The sequence below is a fragment of the Spermophilus citellus genome, assembly GCF_964194105.1.
Source record: "Spermophilus citellus genome assembly, chromosome: 18".
In the NCBI taxonomy this organism is placed as follows: Eukaryota; Metazoa; Chordata; class Mammalia; order Rodentia; family Sciuridae; genus Spermophilus; species Spermophilus citellus.
The window spans coordinates 65,032,862-65,055,685 of record NC_138200.1 but is presented as its reverse complement, the minus strand read 5'-3'; the positions used below and the strand labels follow the sequence as shown (position 1 = coordinate 65,055,685).

The following is a 22,824-nucleotide window of genomic DNA, read 5'->3' as shown; positions in this document are numbered from 1 at the left end:
ATGTCTTCTTTGATAGGGAAGCAAATGATGAGATCCCGCGGGCCGTGTCCCCCAGTGCCCCTGGAATGCAAAGGTCTACCAGAGTGACACTGACAGTGGGGAGACAGGCACACAGCCTGGTCGGGGAATAAAACCTCATGGTGGAGCGGAGGGCCATTCAGGAAGAAAAATAGTGTCCCCAACCCATCTCCAGCCCCAGGGATGTACAGTCAACTTAGGGTCAAAGGGGACTATGGGAAAGATAAGAGAATCACAAGCATCACTCACATCCAAATCAAACTGCAAAGGCACATCCTCCGTCCTCAGTCCCACTTACATGAATTCATACTAAGTAAATTGTCACCAGACGGGGAAGGGATTCTGCTCCCTGCAGAACTGATTGAAAGCGAGAGCATCTTTGGTCCACAGGGGACTGGATGACTGGCAGATGGTGGAGCTGGACACTAGCTGTTGGTGACGGCGATGCAGCTCAATGTTCGTTGATTAACAAAAGCTTTCCTGGGACCCGTGGTGCAGAGTGCCTTGCAGAATGGCAGGTGCAGTAAAGCTGCGTACCTGCCTCTCCCTGGGCAGAGATGCCCGGGCATCTGCAGGGTCTCCCAAGGGCCACCATCTCTGGTGAAATGTGGTATGATTGCACTTTTTTTTTCACTTTGAAAAGCTAAAAAAAAGTTGCATTAAAAAAATGTTTTAATTCTTAGAAATCAAACAACATGGCTGCACACCCAACGTTCCAGAAGCCCTGGGATCTGCTGGGACAGGCAGAAGGAAAGACGTTTTAAGTTTCTGAAAATATCAGTGAAGACAGGCTTGACCATAGGTGGCCTGAGAGCTGCGTCCCATGGGAAGAGGCAACCGTGAAAGGACCTTAGTGCCAGGCCAACCCAGCAAGCCGAGGACGCTGCTGCCCTGAGACAGGCGCCAAATGTCAGCCCTCAGATGTCACAGCCATCCTTACTTAGCGCAAGCCACCCTGGGAAATAGCAGCTGCCAGGCAGTTTGAGCCCCCAGGCAGCCTCTCTGAGGGGCCACTTGATGGGCCATTTCCCTCCCGCCTGCCTGGTGGGACTTGTTTAAGGATTAAGGTGATTTGTGTCCCAAGGAGGAGAGACCCAGGTCATCCTGGGAACAATAAAGGGCAAATGCCCGTCCTGCCCTCACATCACCTCTCCAGAGAGGGCCCTTCCCGTAAGCCCAGGTTCCGTCCCTCCTGGGATAAGCAGCCAGGCTGGCTGTGACCTAGCTGTGGCGCCCATCTCCCTGCATGGCATGAAACAGGAGGGGCTGAGTGCCCTCGGCCCAGAGAGCAGCACAGAGGGGTGCTCAGAGTGTCCCGAGGGCAGGCAGGATAAACACCACCGTGGCCTTTCTCAGTCAGGGGGTGGAGACCAAGAGAGTCCTCGCATTGCCTGTCTCCCCGATAGCCCTCAGAGCTGCTCCCCCTGCCCGGGGCAGGGATACAGTCTCCCAGTTCCCCCGGTGGCCTCCAAAGTGGCTGGGGCAGGGCAGGAGGCAGAGCCCAGGCCAAGCCCATGGCTCCATGTCGTATCTTGCTGCAAGGGCCCCCGGAGCTCTAGCTCCCAGTTTGCCCTGTGCATGGCCGAGGTTGAAGTGCTGCCGGACACGGTTCCTACCCGCTGTCTCCTCCTCAGGCTGGGGGACAGGCATCCCAGCGCTGACTCCTTGGCTGGGACAACTCTGCTGTGTGTGCTTGATGTCCCATCCCCAGAGCTCCTCCAGGGCTCAAGCTGAGAAGTCTACTTTGCTAGCCACCTTAATGTCGCACCTGCAACCACTGGCCTGTTGTCCCCTGGTGCCCCGGCACCTCCCTGGTGAGCCGCACGCCCTCACGGGATCTCTTCTGGAGGAAGCCCAGCTGCCTTTTGTTCCTCATGGGTAGCCCCTCACAGAGGTGCCCAGAAGGCCACTGGCAGGAACACCTGTAAGTTGGTGCTGACAGGCTCCAGGGGCCTTGGCACTGTGCCTCCAGAGTTCCCAGGGCCCTGTCCTCCTCCTCCCATGCTCATCATGTCCTGCAATGCCTTGGACGTTCAGAAAACACCAGTCTCTCACAGAGTTCTGGCTGTGGAGCCCCCAGAGTCTGGCTCGGGCCCCATAAATCAATGCCTTGTGACGCCGTGAAAGGAGCAGCTCGTGATCCGCTAAGTTCAAAGACCATTATTTCCTGTTGATCTGCCTTCATGCAGCAGTGATTCCCCCAAATAACACCCTGGAGTTTCGCACGGAGCTGCTGGGAATGGTCTCCTGTCTGCACGTACAGATAAATACGGGTGACCTTCCTCTGTGATGGATCGGCGCTGATGGCATTCAGGTACATGGGGACATGGAAAGGATGCCTGTTTGTGGGAGATGAATTCGCCTTCACACTAACTGTGTGTCCCTTAGCTTTACCTGTGCTGAAGGGTACACTGTCAGAATGAAAAGAAGAATTGCAGGATTAACAACACACCAGCGTTGCCTGCACATTTATTACGCTCTAAGCTCTGGGCGAGGCACTGTCTCGCTTGACCCTCCCTCAGTCTCCAAGGCGGACACTAGTGCGTCCACCCCCTCGTACAGACAGGGCAGCTGAGGCTTCCAGAGGTCCAGAAACTGGCCCGAGGTCTTGCCTCGCTTAGAAGCCGAGCAGAGTGGCCGACCCAGTACTGGGCCCAGTGCAGAACAAAGACGTGGAGCCCCATGTACCACAAACGTTAAAGGTTTCAAGATGGTGACAACAGGGCATTAGGAAAGCAGGGTCCTTCTGAACTGAGGCTTGTGAGGCTGTGTGGCCACACCACGTGCAGCTAGTCATGGGTCCGTGGGCTCAGGAGAGGGCCGTGGGCCACGACTAGGGCCTCGGGTCTATCCTATGTGCTCTGGAGATTGGGCAGCAGCTGGCTTTCTACTGCGTGGATTTGGTGAGCCTGGTGATTGGGCAGAAGTGCTGGCCATTTCCTGTCAGGATGCGAACCAGCTGATCCAGCAGAGCTGCATGATACCCTCCCCTACCAGCCAGGCCTGCAAAGAGCCCATGATGCCATCCAGGGAGCTGAGAAGGACCCCAGAGGCCAAACAGGAGCAGACGTGGTCCATTGTGCTCAGACCTGGAGCAGGCTCTGAGCAGGATTGCCGCGCACACGTGGCCAGAACTTCACCACAGAATGGAGGCAGATTGGCAGCTGCCCGTCAGCCAAATGAGCACATCTACCCCCTTCTCTCTCCCTCATCCTGCCCTTGGAGAGGCGGCGGCCAGCGCCAACACAGAGCGTAGTTTAAAGAGCTCGTGCCCCGAGCCAGAGACATGCACACCGATTCCCTCTCCTCCATCAGCTGCCCAATGTGGGCACGTTTCCAAACCTCTGTGAGGTTCAGTGTTCTTATCTGTAAGATGGACAGGGGTGTCCATCTCTCAGTAAGGCCCGGCTGGTGGGGGAAGTGGCACAGTGGATCAAAAGCCCCTGGCACCCAGCAAGGGCCTCATTCTGTGCAGTGACAGTCCCAGGACCATTTTCATCATGAAGTGTGTGGGACAGATGAAGAGCACGTGACCAGGGACGATCAGACAGAATATCGAGATCCTCCCCCAGCTCTTATTTGTGGTTTGGAGAAGTCTCGGGGTTCCACGTTCAGCACCCTTTCTGTATAACGTGTCTGCTCAACACTCCCGACACGCAGGATTCCAAAAGCCACAGATGAGCAGGGTGCTGTGGAACTGCCAGAGGCGGCCCTTCTGATGGCCCGCCACGGTTGGCATAGGTTGGTCTGGGCTGGGGAGGGGCAGGAAAGGGCCTGCTCCCAGCTCTCCCAGGTCTGCTCTGTGTCATGGAGTCCACGGCCGTCTCTCCTGAAGCCCTCCTACAGGGTGCGAAGTAATCTGAGCGGTTTTCCTTCAAAAGCTTTCTATAAAATTTCCACATTCATGACCTGAATGTGACCCACTCCATTCCGATTCCTCCTCTAGAGATAAACCCAGGGATCCTGAAGAGAGAAAACCAGGCCGAGCTCCGCATCGTCGACGGCAGCTACTTTACACGGATGCCCAAGCCCCGGCGCGTGGCTTTATGGGATAATACCAATCACAAATCAAAGCTCCTGTGTTTCCCTGTTCCTGAAGATGTCTCTACCCCTAACGGATAGCTCTGTGCTTCAAGAAATCCAGTGTGCTTTAAAGATTCTATTTTTCTTCAAAAATATGACATGTACATGAAACAATCTGATGCTCTTTCCTAAACCTTAAGAAGGATGGGGCGGGGTGGGGGGGAGTTGGCCGTCATCTAATCACCCACGCAGAACGCACAAAGCCGTGCGTGCTCACAGCGCCCAGGATGTAGCCCCTGCCACTCTGTGTGAGAACACCTTTCCTGCACATGCGCATTCCAGAGCCCCAGCTACAAGGCCCAGGGGACCGCAGACAGAAACCCGGAATCCTCCGGCTCCACTCCCACCCTGGCCTCTTTAATAGCTGTCCGCATTGCTTCTCCCAGCTTGTTCTGCACACCAGCTTGTTAAGTAGATTTCTGTAAACATCCAACCCAGATTCCAGGGGCTCTGTCACTGAAGCCCTCTCTCCGTCAAGAGCAGCACGTGGCCTGTCTGCCCTGAGGGCATCTGATCTGCCCTCCCCGCAGCTCTGCCTCTGGGGGGCTGTTGTCCCTCCTCTGTTCCATACCCCCAAACACCCTCTGCACACAGAGCACACTGGGAAGGGAGAGGGTCGCTCCTGCCCTTGGGGGCTCTGATGAGGTGCCAGAGACCCAGCTCTCAGAAGCCCAAGGGAGGTCTCAGGCACCTTGCATACAATTATTCACCTGGCAGTCTGGGCAGGTTGCCATGGCAACGCTTCCTGAGCCTCCACATCTACACGGCACTGATACATCCCATCAGTTCAGCAGCGAGGGAGAAACCGGCCAAGCCGTCCTCGGCTCCCACTGCCCTGACTCTGTCACCTATGGTTTGGGCATAACCCGGAGACAGTGGTCCTTTTCATAAAAGTGCCTTTCACTCAAGTGTATCTTAGAGCTTAAAATCAAAGTCCAGCCTAATAAGGATTTTCCTCCTTTGTTCTTCCTTCTTCTAGCACCGGACTCGGGAGTGGCTTCTGCTGTTGGCCCCACGGTGCTTTCATTAGTATGTTCTGGGCCAGGAAAGGGAGCTCTAACTTCTAAAGCCTCCCCAGGAGGGTGGACCTGGGGACGCGATCGCAGGGAGCTTCCTGGCACCCGACTGACTCAATAACACCAGGCACGCGCTTGCCTCTGGGCCTCTAACTGAGCAAAGCTTCCTCTGTGCACATCTCCTGCTTCACCATGTTGTTCTCATTAAAAGGCGACAATGAAAAGAAAGAACAGTTCTCTAGGCCTCACCGTATCACAGCGCTCAGCCCTACCCCGCCCTGACACAGGTGGCCGGATATCACACGGTGCTCAACACCAGCTGAGCATCAGAGACTTGGAGGTGGTCATCCCAGAGGACCCCCGCAGGGACAAGGGATGACACTTTATAGCTCAGAGCCTCATCATTTCGGGCCGCCTTCCACCCAGGGAAGTGCTGTGTCAATGCTGGAGCATGCCCCCGAGTTAGGACAGCAGGACCACAGTGTCTGGAGTCCCCAAATTCCACAGAGTGCCACTGTCCAAGCTATCACGCTGACGCAAGGCAGCCCCACGTACCTGTGGGCGACCCCTCCATGACGTGGCCGATGTAGGGGCCTTCCCGGAAGGTTGGCCTGTTGTCATTCTGATCGATCACGATGATTTCCAGAGGCACGGGCCCTTCCAGGGTTTTGCCGTTGACATCAGTCGTCTCCACGAATAGCTGTTGGGCAAAGAGAAAGGGGGAGAAATAAGGCCTTAGCTCGTTATGAAGACTGAAATCTGGTTCCCCAGAGAAAGTAGGCTATGTCTGCAAGACTATGAGCCCGTGGCCATATTCAAACTTTGGTCTCAGTGGACGGGCACTGGGAGTGGAATAGAAACCAAACATCTCAGCATAGAAGGCAGAGATCAGCTCATGTTAGATTCCCCTGGGAAATTACAATTAATTCATCAAATATGCGAAGAGTGTTAAAAAAAACCAACTCACAATCAGCCCTAGCTGAGAAAATGTGCTTACTTTGTTTTTGTTTTTCCAACATCATTATTCTTAAAAGGAATGTTATGCTAATAAAAGTATTTGACTAAGCATTTATGGACGGAGCACATTAAGGGATGAGCTTGAGTGTTTACGCTGATGTTCAGGAGAAATGCACGCCAGGCAGTGTTTTAGAAGACGTGGCTCATGCCAGAAAGCCAGGATCTGCAGGGCCCTGAGTGGAACCTCGAGATTCCTGCCCAGCGGCTTTCACCAGGTCCTGGGATTCCCCAGGCCCATGAGGCACTTCCACAGAGAGCCGCCTTCGGATCCCAAGGAAGGCAGCACCCAGACTCAGCTGTGCTGGGTTAGAAGCAAGGAATTATTCCATGGCACGCCCTGAGGGCCTCGGGGACTTTGTGTTCCCATCTTCTGTGCTCAGTTCTGCCTTTGGTGCATTTGGCAAGAACAGCCACCCTTCTTGGATGAGTGCTGTTCCCGGCAAAGGTGGCAGGCAGCAGTGTTTCAGTGACAAAAAAGGCATTTGCAGTCAGAACTCTGGGGAAAGGTTCTGCATTTTGGATCCCAGCACAAGAGGGCGCTCTCTCTGTGACCTTGAGCAAGACCCTCAGCTGTCAGTTTCCTCATCCATCAAATGGGCCAACAGAAACACCATTAGAGTCATAACAAGCAGCTGTGGGCAGGTGGCCCTAGTCACTCACTCAGTCCTCACAGCGACCCCACGGCCACTTTTGGGTAGGTTTCAGAAGCCAGCAAATGTTAATCCGGGGATTCCAGTTTGACCTTGCGAGGCCACCTCCAGGTCCAGGGTCAACCACCGTAATGATATGTCTAAGCATCTCTTGTAAGGCCTGGGACAGAAGACTTCACAAGAACACTAGCTGGGGCTATACTTGCCACTGCTATGATCAATGCTAAAGTCAAATTATCCCAAACTCAGAAATGAAAGAGAAGAACCGTGGAGACAAATCAGTGCAGCCGTCCCCCACCTGGTGGTATCGTAGCCCTTCAGAAAGTAGCGCCACAAAATTCAACAAAACCACGGAGGACTGGGGTGCTTTGTTCCATGTTGCTATGACTCCTGGTCCTATCTGAGTGGCACTGTTTGGAGGGAAATATTTGCTGCAGTGTTATTTCTAATAAAAGCCCACTGGCCACCAGGTAAATGTCCAGTGGAAGGGGACAAGCTGAATTCACATCGGTGTGGCAACGTGATAGACTGTAGCCATCAGGAAAACATAATTAAGCTGTGTTGATTCCTTAGAGCACTGAGTAATGCACAGAACGGCGCGTACCTGGTGCAAACGGGGTGCACAAGGAGGACAGGGTTGGCGTGAGCAGGGAAACCAGGTGAGTGGGGAGGGAATTGTCTTCTTTGTTGTTTCTTTAGCATGATTTCATCTTTACTCTCATCAGCAAATTCACACACACTCACATACATGCACACCCGTGCACACACACCATCTTGATTTCTGGAGCAGATAAAATAATGTAAAGTTACCTTATTAAAAAAATAAATAAATCGGCAGAGCCTTCTAACATCTGAACCCAAAGGAGATCTTACAGAGAAGGAATTTTACATTTTTATGTTTTTTTGAGAGCTATTATGAGAATAATGAAAACAAAAAATCAATCACAACAAAGCTTTGGGGGTAATTTCATGCTATAACAAAGTTATGGCTTTTTGTTCTCTCAAAATAGCCAAGGATTTGACTTTAATTTGACCAAAAATCCTTTGTCTAAAGATAACAAATATCTTGTATCTGAGCCCTGAGCTTCCACATTCTTTAAGATTTGGCCAGTGTCATAACCACAGGAGAGACTGAGAATCAGGATCACACTGCCAAGTGAACGGGTATATTAAAACTGGGAGGGGCCGATCCCAGACCCTTGCCAACATAACGGGAAGACAAATAGACAACAAGGAGATAGGGCTGAGTAGGAAGAGCACAGAATGTCAGGCTGAGTTTCAGAAAACCCATTATGTAAGTAGACAACCTTCCAGTATTTTATGTCACAAAATGAGCCAGAGTTTGACTGTCAGGGTTGGTTGTTTTTTTTCCTTTTTTTACAAAAATAAACAGAAGCCAAGAATTTGGGATCATCTCAAAAAAACAGCCAATTACTCCTAACTGGCATTTCCTCATTTAAAAAAATTATATATATATAGTAGTTGGACCCAATATCTTTTTTTATTTATTTTTATATGGTGCTGAGGATAGAACCCCACACCTTACATGTGCTAGGCGAGCGCTCGACCGCTGAGCCACAACCCCAGCCCCACATTTCCTCATTTCAAAAATAACAAGAAATCTTTGAGGACTTGCAGTGCTGTGCTGAGGCTGAAGTACGACGTTAATAAAAAAGGTTCCTGGTGTGGAGAGGTGGGTGAGAAACAGACAGAACATGTGAGCAAGGTGATTTCATGAGCAACAAGGGTGATTTTCATGAGCAACAAGGGTCTGTCTCCTGCGGCTCCACCAGCCTCACTATAGCTACTTGCCACGTGTGGCTATTTAACTTAAACCAACATTTTTAAAAACTCAGTTCTCCAAAAGAGGCATGCTTCAAGGCCTCAACAGCTGCATGCAGCTAGTGGCTACCACAGGAGACAACCCTGAGGAAGCACATCTGTGTGCTTGAGCAACTGTGTGTAGGAGGATGTGTAGTGATAAAATGGTTGAGAAAAGCTTATTGCCGAGGAACATTTCAGCTGAGACTCTAGCGTCAAGAAAACAGTGGAGACATCCACACAAAAATGAATAGAAAGAGGCCCAGATGGCAGAAGTAGCAAGTGCAAAGGCCCCGGGGCAGATACAGACTTGGTGTTCTGAGGACAGGGTGTGATATAAAATTAAGTCCAAAAAGGAGGGCTCCACTCAACTCTAAATGGGGTGAGTCGAGCCTCAGCCCCAGTCCGGATTCTTAGCATTGGAAGCTGCGAGCCCAGTGAGGAAGGCTAGCTTTCTTCCTGTGATCTGCCAAGGAAGGCCCAGGTGAGGGCAAAGTCCATCATGCTTGTTCCTAACAGAGGATTGTGTAGGGGAGGAGGGAACCTCTAGCAGGAAGTGCTGGTGGCTTATTGAGAGCCCTTCTCCTTTGGCAAAGGCACATTAGTGACGCTGATGCCCTGGGGGATGCAGGAAGGTGCCCTGGTGCGCCCACCGGACTCCGTGCCCCTCCTGTGGCACTCTGGCTGTGCCTGGGTTCTCCTGACTGTGCCAGGTGAAGGCTACACCCTCCTTGGCCAAGGCCGCACTTTCTGCAGCGGGACTCCAAGTCGCAGAGGGCACTTCCAGTATCAGAAAATAAGTGTTCCTGACGCTCATTTCCTTTTCTCTTCCTCACTCACGTACCCAAACTCACAGGTCCACAGTTTGAAACTTCCAGAACAGCATTTGTCTCCTGGGACTCCCAGGATGGATTCTGGGGGCCACGTTTGAGGCTCAGAAACAAAGCAGGAAAAAAGGCTCTCAAAGCCAGAATGCAGAGTCGGCTTCCTGAGGCCACTTCTCGGAGTCCCCTGTGAGAGGAGCCCAGGAGACATGGAAACCAGCCCTCCATCCGGACCTGAGGCCTCCCGCTCTCCCTCAGTGGCTGCCCTGCCCGGGAGTGTGAGGGGTGACACAGAAAAACGTCCCCGTGGAGCCAGACAGGGCTGCTCAAGAAACCACAGCTGGGGGCAACTGTCCACGTGGCCACGTCCAGCGCACAGGCCAGGTGGTGCGGCTGCCCCTGGTCTGCGAAGGATCCTGTTTTCCCCTCACAGACACACACAGAGACCTGCATGGAAACACGTGCATGCAGATACACACACACACACACACACACACCACACACATGCAGAGGTGGGCACACACGTTCCCCACACACGTCAGGTTTCCCACCTTGCAGTTTCCCCTCTGCATGATGAACACATGACACACGTTTGTTCCCAGAAGCTGCCGAGCAGAATGACGAGCACCATGCTGCCGACCCAGGGCAAGATGGAGAGGCGCGGATGGGCAGCTCATGGGGACGGTGCCCAGGCCTGGGCCCCGGTGGCCTTAGCCTGGGTGGGACTTCTGTACCCAACTGCCGTGGCATTTTCTCCATGGGGAGGGCCAGCCCTGCCTGTGCCGTTCATGGAGCCTCTCCCCGGGGACCCGAGGGTTGTGAGAGAGCTGGCTCCTCAGGATGTCTTCTGAATCAGCACTTGGTGGGCCTGTGACAGGCCTTTCCTGCTGCACTCTGGAAAAGGTGGTGCACATGGAAGATGGCAGCACCTGGTCCTGGTGCCAGGGAATGCTGGCACGTCCCATATCCTGAGCATGGAGCTCCGGGAGGCGTGGGAGGCACGCTGGGCTGTGCTCAAGGGCCTGGTACCCCATTCTCCTGGTGTTGGGGACGGGCTTTGCAGGGCACAGTCCCCAGGAGCCCTCCTGTCAGTCATCCGTGCAGCCTTCCCACGGCCTCAGGAGTCCGGTGCTATTCAGGGAATGAGCCAGGGAAACGCCTGATGCAAGCCTCTTGCTCCCAGGGTTCAAGAGGCCAGGCTTGAATTTTCTGGAGATAGTAGAACTCTTTTACCTTGTAAAATAATTTAGTCAAAATATTCTTCAAAGCCACTATTGGTGGTGAGGCATTCTGAGAAACTAGAGAGCAAGACCCAGGCACTGTGCATTGACCATTTGGCTCTCAATGTGGCCCAGAGGGTGGCTTCTCCAGGGACCACAGTGGACATGCAGAACTCGTCCTGTCTTCAGCCCAGGCCTGCTCTCAACCTGGCATCGCCGTCAGCTGGCAGGCCCTTCCTGCCCTGGCCACCCAGAAGATGTGGTAGGACACCTGTGCTGCACCAGTCACCTCCCAAAGCACTCTGTTCCTTACAGGGCATACATGGTTGTTTTTTAAATTTGTATTTAGAAATGTGGTGTCAGGGGTGGTACCACATTGAAGGTGGCTTTTTGTCCCTCTTAGGATAAATAGCGAATGCCTTTCATTTGATAAATCCTTCTATAATCTGGTTCCAGCCATGTGCCCAAGCCATTCCATATCACAAGAGGACCCTCCTGTGCCTTACTGTTGGGCTACACTGGCCCCTGCAGATCCCCAGCTCACGACGTCCCCCCCAGCACAGCTACTGTCACACACAGCCCTCCTGCTGCACATGGGTTTCCCACTGGAGCCCTGCTCGTCCTTCAGACCCAGCCCTAACACGACAGAGCTCGCCCTCCCCTGCAGCGGCTGGGGAGCCCCTGGTGTGTACCCCTGCAGCCCCAGAACCCTACAGCCCTTTCCATGATATGGGGCCAATACTCACTGGGGTGATGATTACGTCAATAGCATTTGGCCCCAGGAAGGCAGGGTTTGGTGGATGTCCCTGCACATCAGTGACCCCCTAGTCCCTGGCGTGGCACACCACATGCACTTCATGTGATGCTGCTGGCACAAAGCTCTCTTCTGAAGAAGCGATACCTCTTTAAGAGAAGACAGTAAGAAGTTCTGGCCTCAGCTGTGGGCATCTGTCCCTGCTCTCCATCTTGGCACAGGGGGCTGAGTGGGCCCCACGCCAAGGGCCCTGGGCCAGTCGACTCCGTGGTCTTAATTGACCAACAAACCTCCCGAGGTGAACACCATCAAAGTGCATCAAACTGATGACTTTTTAAAAGAAGTGAATTAATGTTTATTTGGCATTTAATCTATGTCTGAGCATTCAATACCGTGGGCTCCATGCGATGTAGAGAAATTCTTGATGCAAAAAAAAAAAAAAAAAAAAGGTCAAAAGGTCAGCAAGAAGGGTCCCAGGGCCCATCAGGCAGGATCCAGGCTTATCCCTGACTCCAAAATCCACGTTTCCCTCACTGCAGCCACATAGGCCCCCCTGATGATTTTAGCTGTGCTTTCTTTACTAATTATGTTGTGAATAGCTGTGCTTCTTATTGATGGCCATTTTTTAAACTTGCCTCATCCAGTGCAAAATTATGCATGAATTTAGGAGTCTGGGGAGCTTGGGTGTTTTTATTCGTGCACATGGAAACACACAAGAACACCCCATGAGCCTCGCGTGTTGGGCAGCAGCCTGCCGCAAACAGGCTGAGAAACATCACGGGAGCCGCCCGGCTCCGTGTGCCCTTCTGGGAGGTCAGACTTTGTGGAAAGAAAATCAAAGCTGTCCTTAAAAACATAACTCTCAGATGACCACCATGAATAGATGGAATAGGAGGGAGACATGGGGTGCATCTCTTCAGAGCAAAGCGTTCATCCTAGAGTGGAAATGTTGATAGTGCACGAGGTTGTGCCCCACTTCTGGGGGGCGGGGTAGCATCCTGGCCTGTTGAGTCTTGTGTGTGGGGTTAGAGGAGGGGCAGCTCCACTCCTGAACTGGGAAGGGTCTGCTGAACAGCCACTCCAGTGCTGGGTGCCCTCATCCTCCTGTCCACGCTGGGGGGGACGAGTGGGGATGTCTCCACTGGAGACGTGAACCATCAATTCACGACATGCAAGCGGATGACTCTTCAAGCCAATTAATGCATCATAACAACAGATTGGCTGCGTGCACACGGCATCAACAAAGACGCCTTTCAAAAACAGGAACATAATGAACCAGATTACAAAGCTCGCACACGCGCCCTGTCCTTCCGCTCCACCATGGAGGGTAAACATCTTGCCCTTCATCTGGCTCGTCCTCTTATCTCCCACCACAAAAGGCACGAGTTAATCCAACAGAATTGGATGCTGTGATCGTACCCAAAGGGGTGACGCGATGAAAAACAAAATGTGCTACAAGGATTTCTTTTGAGTGAAGGCCAAAAGGGAGGATCTTGCTCTTCAAAATTAGTTTTCATGACATGGGATGACCCAAGTCACAGAGGAGAAGCCTGGATCAAGGGAGTCGGAGCAAAGCACAGAAACAACAGATGGACTCGTGAACCATTTTGAAGAAAAACAATTTAGGAAGCACTTCAATGACCTTTCTCGACTCTTGATAGTTTTTCTTTGGGCAAAATATTTAAATGGAGTAACAAATCACACACACTCTAAACTGCTGTTTTGAGATGACATGGTTGAACATCCGGGCGTCAGAGGAGTGCATGTGGCCACATCACGCACACGTCTCTGCCACAGTCCTCAGATCCCGGAGAACGAAGAGCGCGTATCAGACACACTCTAACCTGGGGAGAACCGGCTTCTCCTTTGGAGATGAAGATGTCTGCCACCCAAGTCAGTGTTTTCCATCCACGTTGCCTCCTGAGGCACTCAAAGGCTTTCTAGCACAGATGCTGCCATTTATGCCATCTCTTGAACACCTCTTAGGAACTTCCACTTGAGCCAATCTACCAGTTATAAACAAAAGTGGCACTCATTCCTTTCCTTTCGAATATCTTATAAGAGAGCACATTTGTAACGCTAGAACTGTGATCCTCGGCAAGTTCACTGTGGGCAACTGGAGATACACATCGCCTAACCATGGGGTATTCCTGATTAGGCGTGACTGTGAGTGCAAAGTAACCGTGTGTTTGATGACATTCTACCTTGGAAGTTCATGCAAAGCTAAGACACCAGCGTTTGCCCCCAGATGAGGAGGAGATGAGACCCGTTGACAGGGAGGTGCTGTGACATTAACCTGATAAAACCCTCCTTCAAAGTGGTTCGGAAGCAGGTCTCCAGAACCTCAGAGATGCCCACAGCTTAATTATGTGAAAACTCCCTGGAAGTGAGCTCACAGGATTTTTGTAAACCATGTAAACCGTTTGCGTACAACACGTGATCCCTAAGGGTTGAAAGGGGTTGTAAGATTTCTAAAAATTATATTTTCCACCAAAGGTACAATAGTTGTTGTGATAAGAAAATGATAAAACTAGTCCTAACTCATTATCAAGGTGATGCTTAACCTGCCCACTCTTTTGTACCCAAGTCTTACATATTTAACATCAGTTTATTCATTTCAGTTTTGGTAGAAACATATATATTCTATATTAGTTGAGAGCATACTCATGGTCCCATCAGATCATAGGCAACTAGAGGGCAGGAGCAGCCTTTTGCAGTGTTTAATAATCAGTGCTTTGAATAATGCAATTCCTATTAAAATTAAAGTGATATTCTTCATAGAAAAAGCTTTGAAAATCTTTACCACCAGCACCTCAGATAGAGTATTAATTGCCAGGATATAAAAAGAACTCAAAAAACTTAACACCAAAAAACAATCACACAAAAAACCAGTCAATAAATGGGCAAAGGAACTGAACAGGCACTTCACAGAAGAAGAAATATGAATGGTCAAAAAGTATATGAAAAATATGGTCAATATCTCTAGAAATTAGAGAAAAACAAATAAAAACTACATTGAGATTCCATCTTACCCTTGACCTAGAAGGCAATTACCAAGAATACAAGTAACAATAAATGTGGGCAAGGATGTGGGGAAAAGGTTTACTTATACATTTTGATGGAGCTGCAATATGGAGACTCCTTGGAAAACCTGGAATGGAACCACCATTTGACCAAGTTATCCCACTCTTTGGATTACAACCAAAGGACTTAAAATCAGCATAGTACAGTGACGTATCCAACTCAATATAGCAGATTGATTCACAATAATCAAGCTATAGAACCAACGTAGGTACCCTACAACAGATGAATGAACAAAGAAAATGTGGTATATATACACAGTGGAATATTACTCAGCCATAAAGAAGAATGAGATTATGGCATTTTCCAGTAAATAGAGAAAACTGGAGGATGTCCTGCTGAGTGAAATAAGTCAGTTCTCAAAAACTAAAGGCAGAATTTTCTCTCTGATATGTGGATGCTAACCCACAATAAGCAAGGGGAAGAACAGAAGTTCATTGGACTAGGGAGATGGAATGATGGGAAGGGAGAGGAATAGGCAGGACAGCAGAGTGAATCAGACATATCTTTCCTATCCGTATGTATTCATATATCCTTATATATGAATACAACCAGTGTAACTCCACATCATATACAACCACAATAATGGAATCCTAACTGGAACAAATTATGCTTATTCTATGTATGTATAATATGTCAAAATACACTCTACTGTCATGTATATCCAAAAAGAACAAATTTAAACAATTTTTAAAAGTACTAATAGGTATTCTTATTGAGTTTCTGTGATCCTCACTCTTGCCCACCTCCTAGAATTTCACAAATATGCAACAAGTCTCCCTCACAAGCACAGCTTCATGATCACTGAAATTGCCCTGGACTTGGAATCAGGACCCTGACATCAGCTCAGTTCCCTTGCCTCCCAGGAGATGTGGTGGGCATGAGGATGCCCTCTCCTGCTCCAAGATCTTTATCCCTAATCACTGGAACCTGCAGATATGTTAGTTTACCTGATAAAGAGGAATTAGGGTTGCAGATCAATTGACCCTAAAAGAGAAAGAAGAACTTGGATTTTCTGGGTGGCCCTCAAGGTCCTTGAGAAGAAAGAGGACAAGGAGGTCAGAGCAGTGGGCTGTGGAGACGGAGGAAGGCCACCAGCCGAGAGAGGTGGGCAGTCCCCATAGGCTGGGAAGGTGGGAAAGGGATTCTCCCCTGGAGTGGCCAGAAACTAATGTAGCTCTGCAGACACCTGGATTTTAGCCCTGTGTCAACCATGTCAGACACCACCCTGGCAGAACTGCAAGGTGACAAGGGTGTGTTGGTTGTGAGTCCCTGCGTTTGGGGTACTTTGTTACAGAGGCTGCGTGATTTATTGTTCTCATCAGAACGCTTTTTAGAATGAAAGTAGGTAGTGTTAACAGTTAAGCCAAAACAACAACGAGTAAAAAGCAAAGCCATCCCTGGTCACCCGGGAGGACGGGTGACCTCATGGTGGTAAGCCACAGGCCTTCAGGGTGCCCTCTGCGTGAGCAACAAGTGGTATGTCCCATAGCTGTCTCAGGTTTATTGTTAAGGACTGGAAAGGTAAATGAGTGGGCAGCACAATTCCAGGCATGGGGCGCATTCTGAATGCCGGCTTGTCATGCAGAGGAGAGTTTGGAGACCTTGGCATGAATCTCCTGGGCATCTCCACCACCCGGGGTGCTCCCCACATCAAGATCCCCATGGCAGCCCAATGAGCCCCAAGCAGCAGCACTTGGTCATTCCCTGGCTGGTGTGTGTGTGGATGTGGGGTTGCCCCACCCTCCCTGCAGGGCCCCCCTAGGAGAACCCACCATCTCCCACAGCTCTGTGTTTAGATACTGGCTCACGTGTTTGCAGCACACTGGGCCAACGCCCGGGAGTCAGCCTACAGTCACTTTCCTATTGCAATAATCCAGGTTTCTCTTTGGGGAGAGAAATTGCATTTCAAATTATTTTTCTCAGCTTTATTTCCTTATTCAAGTTGAACTTCATTATGGACCAACTCCTGGAGGAGGGTTATCTGGGACAGACATTCTCAGCCTTTAGAACACTCCTCCACTTTCATCCGCACAGTTGTGTGTGGCCCCTCCTCCCTAGATGGACTTACTCCATGTTTACAGCTGTCTCTAAAATCAATCAAAGGGGTAAAAATCTTTCCTACTTGTTAGGATACTAATTAAAGATCCTGATGCTATTTGTAAATCTTGCTCTGCTTAGAGTTAGTACTTCCTTTCTCAATGTAAAATTTTGCTTTTTATTTTTTTCTTCCTTTTTAACTAGATGTAATGGAAACATTTTTTCTGTGTATGCATGCTCATAACCACAGTGTACTTTGAGGGCATTTTTATATTTAACTTTTGAAGTAACTTTAATTAGGTGGGAGAAATCTATGCATATATTCAAAATAATTTTACTTAAGCAGGTTGGGTGAGGTCCTAGTGAATACCCTCTGCCTCAGGGGGGGACCCAGGCTGAAAATTTTAATTGGTTGGAGTAGAAATTGTATAAATCATGGATGATGGAATTATGCCGGATCCATTAAGGAGAGGCACAAAGGTTAAGGAGATTTCTTTGCAAAGATGAAAAATATGATACTTTTGAAAACAAAGCCACAGCAGAACAATTACTAGGGATTTTGTTTTCACTTGCCCTCTCCTTTCTTCCAGAGTGAAACTCAGAGTGATAGGATTCAATACAAGTCTTTTTTTTAAGTTTATAGATTTAAATTCATTTGGTTAAATAGTATTAAAATATATTTTATTAAATATTATGTTCTCTAAAAATTACAGTTAATATGTAAAAAAATTAAAGTACAGCCTAATGAATTCCAGATAGGTTAAGGTATTAGGAGAGAAAAGTCATTTAATGTTTATGTAACAGAGTAGAGAAGACCTCTTTCTGAGCCAGAATTAAAGGCATTCTTACCATGTAAATTATTCATAGATTAAGCTACTTAAATGCAAACTTTTTATATGACTAAAATATCATAATGAGATAAACAGAAAACTGAAAAATAGGTATGTCACATAAGATATCAGCTTATCTTGAATATATAAGAAGTTGGTTAAAAATTAACAGGAAAAGAATGGAAATTAGCAAAACTAAAAATTAAAAAATTTTCAGATCTAACATTTTTTTAAAAGACTGTAAAAATATTATAGAATGAGATATTTTTTAACTTATAAAATAATTAGCAAAGGCTAAGTCTGCATTTGGCAAATTTGTGAGAAAACAAGTTCTCATACATTTCTGATGTTGAAACCTCATTCTTTAATAGAATTGTCAATACTCCACACAAGACTGGAAAGATTCACTTGTAGAAATCTAGCCGTGGTGTGTGTGTATGTGCGTGTGTGCGTGTGTGTGTGTGTGTGTGTGTGTGCGTGCGTGTTAACATGCATGCTTATTTCAATATTTCTTTTTTTTGGGGGGGGGTACCAGGGATTGAACTCAGGGGTATTCAACCACTAAGCCACATTCCCAGCCCTATTTTATATTTTATTTAGAGACAGGGTCTCACTGAGTTGCTTAGCACCTTGCTTTTGCTGAGGCTGGCTTTGAACTTGCGATCCTTCTGCCTCAGCCTCCTGAACTGCTGGAATTATAAGTGTGTGCCACCATACCCAGCCTCAATATTTCTTAAATATAGGAAAAACCAGAAACGCCACAATGTTCTAAGAGGAGAGTAACGAAGTATGCACACAGTGAAACCACATCACAGAACACTTTATAAAATGTAAAGATATATTAATAATAAAGTCTTTGTGAATGCAATATACATATGAAATACAAATATGACTGAAAAAACTATATATGAGAGATATAGTGCAACGTATTAATTTCAGAGTTAAAAAGAATAAATAAGATTTATTTAAAAATTGCAACCTATTCAGACAGTGACTGTCGTCAAATGGGGCACCGTGTACCGTTATTAAACTCAGGGACGCCTGGCCCTTGGGCACTGCTGAGGAGTGCGGAGCCTGCAGCACATGCACATGAGAGTGACAGGATTAGAGCAGAACATGGTATCACTATGTTTTTTCTAGTCCTCACAGGTCTCTAAATTTTTAGATAAAAGAAGAATTTCAATGCACTTGACCAAACATGGAACTTGGTCTCATCAGCTCTATCGTGTGAACCATCGCTGTTGCCGAGGTCTGCTTTCTCTGTCATGCTACACTTTTAATCTCGCTGATAAATTCTATGAACCAGGAAAGAGCTGAGATTCCACGCATGGACTTTCGATTCAGGGAGCCAGGACTTCGAGTTCCAATTCTCTCTCCTGCCGGCTCTGTGATTTTTAAGCTATTCAGTCACCTTCTTCAAATCTCCATCGCCTCATCTTCACAATGGAAGAGTAGAACCTATCTCACAGAAAATAAGTGAGATTTGTAAAGCACTTAGCGAAATCCCTGGGCACACAACAAGGGCTAAACAAACAGCAGTCACTAGAACCTTTGAAGTTTCACATGAGGCAAGAAAACCCCCACCTACCATCATGTTCCTCATAGGGTTTATCATCTGAAGCCCCTGGAAAGTCATCCACATGGTGCTGAAGTTCATTTAGAGAATTAAGAGGAAACACAGCACCAGGCCCCTTTTCCAATCTCCTTGTGAGGAGAAGATGGGGCCAAGGTCAAGGTCCTGCACAGCCCACCCTTCCCAGAACCAGGGCCATCTGGAAAACCCGCCTGCCCGGCGATAGAACACGTGCAGACCCGAGTACTGGTCCTGACCCTGTCTCCCTGGCTCTCAGCTCCATTTCCCATCTGCTCCACTCTGGGCTACAGTCTGGGCCTTGAGCTGCCCTGGCTCCCGGGACTCAGAATCCACTCAGCACCCTGGGTCTGTCTCAGCCCCTGCCCCAGTTCCTCCTTTGGAACAATGCTGAGAATTTCTCACCCTTCTAGACGGATGTCTACCACCCTCCCTTTCCATCTGGGTCCTCTCAAATCAAGGATGGTGAGAACAAAGCTTGCTTTTTTTAAAATGAAACTTTTATTCTGAAGTTCACATGCAGTTGTGAGAAATAGCGCAAAGAGAAACCATTAGTATCTTAACTAGCTCCCCCGGTAACATTGTGTAAAACTCTAGGACAGTGCCACGGACAGGATGTTGACAGTGACATCCTCCCAGGGTGTGGACAGCCTGGGCCTGTGGACTTTGTGTGTGTGTGTGTGTGTACTTTGTTTCATGCAGCTTTATCATACTGTGCTGACCCACAGTCAACAGGCAGAACAGCTCCACCTCCGTCAGGATCCCCCATGCCAGAGGGCAATGCTTCTAAATCTTCAATTTGCACCTACATCTGAGTGGACTTCAAAAGGAATTGAAATCAGGGTCTCAAGGAGAAGTGAGGACACCCATGTTCCTAACAGCACCACTCACAACAGCCAAGATGTGAAAGAAAACAAGTGTCCACCAAGGGACAAATGGGAAACCACAACGCATCCTAGCCACACAGAGGAGTGTGGCTCAGTCTTGAAGAGGAAGGCAATTCTGACACGTGGTACAACACAGAGGGTCTCTGAGGACACTATGTTAGCAGAATAAGCCAATCACAGACAGACACTGTGGGAGTCCACTCTCGAGGTATCTAACCATGTTGCCACCGGGCTATTCTGTAGCCATTTCTTTGACACCTCTGCTAGAATGCAAGCCTTGGAAGGCAAGAATTTGTTTTATTCCCACAAAACACCAGAACAGTGTCTTCCATATGGATTTTCAAGAAATATAACAAACGAACAATGAATGAGTTTATCAGGGAGTCTCTTTTTTCCCCCTCTAGATAACAGATCAATAGACAAGAAATAAATGACACCTGTCTTTGGAGAATTCCCCGAGGGTGAACCCAGCCCAAAGCAATGCATTAGGAACTCAGCTAAAGCTATTCTGCCTATTTCAAAACCAAGTTCAGTGAAGTTGCTAGAACTGTCACAAGCATGCACACATATTTTACATGGTATTGTTCCTTGTTTGGCAATGACAGATAGCACATGATCTTCTTCTGACACCCATATTACTAATAAGCATATTTAAATGAAGGGAAATAAAGCAAGTGGAACTTCATACACATTCTAGCTCACCAAAGTGATCCCATCTGTCCCTGCCTTTTATAAATGAGGCAATACAAGTTACAGGAATAGACTCATCTTTCTTACATAAAGCCTTCTCCCCCATTCCTAGAATCCTAACTCAGCATCTCTTCTCTGATTTTTCATTTGTGCATAAAAAGTGCCTTGAGCAGCAGACATGACTGGGACATGAGAGGCTGCCTTGTTAGATTCTTCTGGAGTTTAACCCAGACTGCCCCGTCTTCTTTTGGCTAAGTATCTGCACACCAGATTGGAGTGCAGATTCAGTGCTGAGGAGCTCAGCTAGTTCACCCATGATCGCCCTGTGCTGGATTTTGTTACAGACTGTCAGGATGTCCCCTGCCATGTGCCACTCAGCTTCCTCAAGGGCCCTGGGCAGCTCAGGATTGAGATGCTAATGTCACCCATCTTGTGATCAAGACAGCTGCATGTCTCCAGGCCATGAGGAGAAAAGCGGGGTTATAGACCTGCCCATCACCTAGATTGTCCAGTGACGCCCCATAAGCAGGCACCTGATGTGAACAGGTGAGGGGCTATTAAACTAAAATCTAGTCGAACTCTCCCTTCTCTTATGAGTTTTGTTAGATTGAACTATAAGATGGGGCCATCTTTGTAGGTCACTGAAAAGGAGTAGTTCAGCCTAATGCTCTCATTCAGAGGCACCGGAAAGAACAAACCCACCACCTGGCACTGTCCATGGTTCTGAATCTCTACTGCACGGGAAAGAGGTTTACCTGGTCTCCAGCGACCTATGCACCTGTCAGAATTGCCCCACGTGGGGAAGGATTTAGTGTGGGGAGAAAAGACGAAAAGAAGTGTGGGCATCTTGGGGGAGGCAGGGGGACTAAAGAGTTGCCAGGAAGAAAAATAAAGTTTGTTTTTGTTGTCTGCTGAAAATTCTCGTTAGGAAGAATAAAGAACTTCATCTTCTGGAGAGAATGGCCGGGCAGACACCAGACCCTGAGCTGGTCTGTCTCCAGCACTGAGCCTGCCGTTCCTGTCCTTTGAGTTTCTTTTCCTCCCCTCTATTTCAAACTCTTTTAAAAATTCCATCACTGTCTGCATTTTGTAGAGAATTCAGTTTGCACATGTCAACTTCCATTTTCTTTCAGAGAATATTTAAGGAGTAGTTCATGTTTGGTATAAAAGAAGGGGGCTTGTGGACTTTAATCCTTGAGTGAGTCTGTACTTGAGGGGCAGTGAGCAGATTCGTGGGGTTGTTTGGACATGGTTGAAGACGTGGCCACATGAGAATGTGCGTGATTCACCGACTATACAGAGCCTGTTGGATCCTGTTTTGTTACCCAAGGAAAGCTTCCTAAATAAGGTGCTGGTTAAACTGAGGTTTGGAAGCATCTTCTAGGAGAACAAAGGTGGAGGGCTTCTAAGGACAGAAATAGGAACATGAGGGGTAAAGTAACCAGAATATCATAGAAAAGTCCGGTAGATTAGAGCCCTGGGCTGAAGGCAGCTTGCTGCTGCTTTTGTAGGTGAGGTCCTGGAACCCAGCTTCTCTCAGTCCTTGTCTGCCTTCTGTTGGTGATTGAGACCTTACAAGAGAGTCTGCGTGGCTGAGAGAACTTAAATACTTACTAGCTGTCCCTGTGGAGAAGTTCCCCAATTCTAGATCATTTAGTGCAAAATGAGGAGGCTGTAAAAGTGTCGAGGAGAGAATGAATCTTGACAAGGTTCCGGACCCAGGTGGCCAACCTGAGGGGTCCACCTAATCCAGCCACTCTCTCTCTTAAGATTATCACTTCCTCGTTCAATACTATGTATGTGTCCCTACTGTCCTTCGAGTCTGTGCTAGACACATGGCTCATAATAACTTAGAAAGTTTGAAGATTTATGAAACTCCCAGGGAGCCACCATTTAGTGGGATTAAGCACGAATCACTCAAGTAATTATCAAATATGGAAGAATGGGATGAACCCCGTGTAGGTCGTGGGTGGGCAGCTGTTTGGAAAGCTCTCTCTGATGGAAGCCAACAGGAAAGAGGGGGAGGAGCCTGGATAAGTGCCTGAAACTTTGACAACCACACAAAACCCGGAGGCACAGAGCAGAAGGGGCAAAGAGAGGAGGCGAAGAGGGCTGAGCATGGAGAGGACCGTGCGGCCGGGGCAGGAGACCCTGCACACAAGGCGAGGCATCTTGGCTTCTCTTACTCCCGTCATATATACCAATTTAAAATAAATAAATAAATTTTTAAAATTTATGGAGCCATAAAAGGGTGGTCCACCCTTTTATGGTTCTTCAATTTGAAGGTGATCATGTCACATAA

At 48.4% G+C, this 22,824-nt stretch overlaps 1 protein-coding gene across 1 annotated transcript in view; it reads right to left on the bottom strand.

Annotated features, from left to right (window-relative positions):
* Positions 1–22,824, bottom strand: part of CDH13 (cadherin 13) — an 880,020-nt gene that overhangs the window by 287,714 nt on the left and 569,482 nt on the right. Inside the window, exon 6 of the mRNA XM_081274813.1 lies at positions 5,673–5,817. Within this exon, the coding sequence (XP_081130939.1) occupies positions 5,673–5,817 (145 nt within the window). The remainder of the gene's footprint in view (positions 1–5,672; positions 5,818–22,824) is intronic.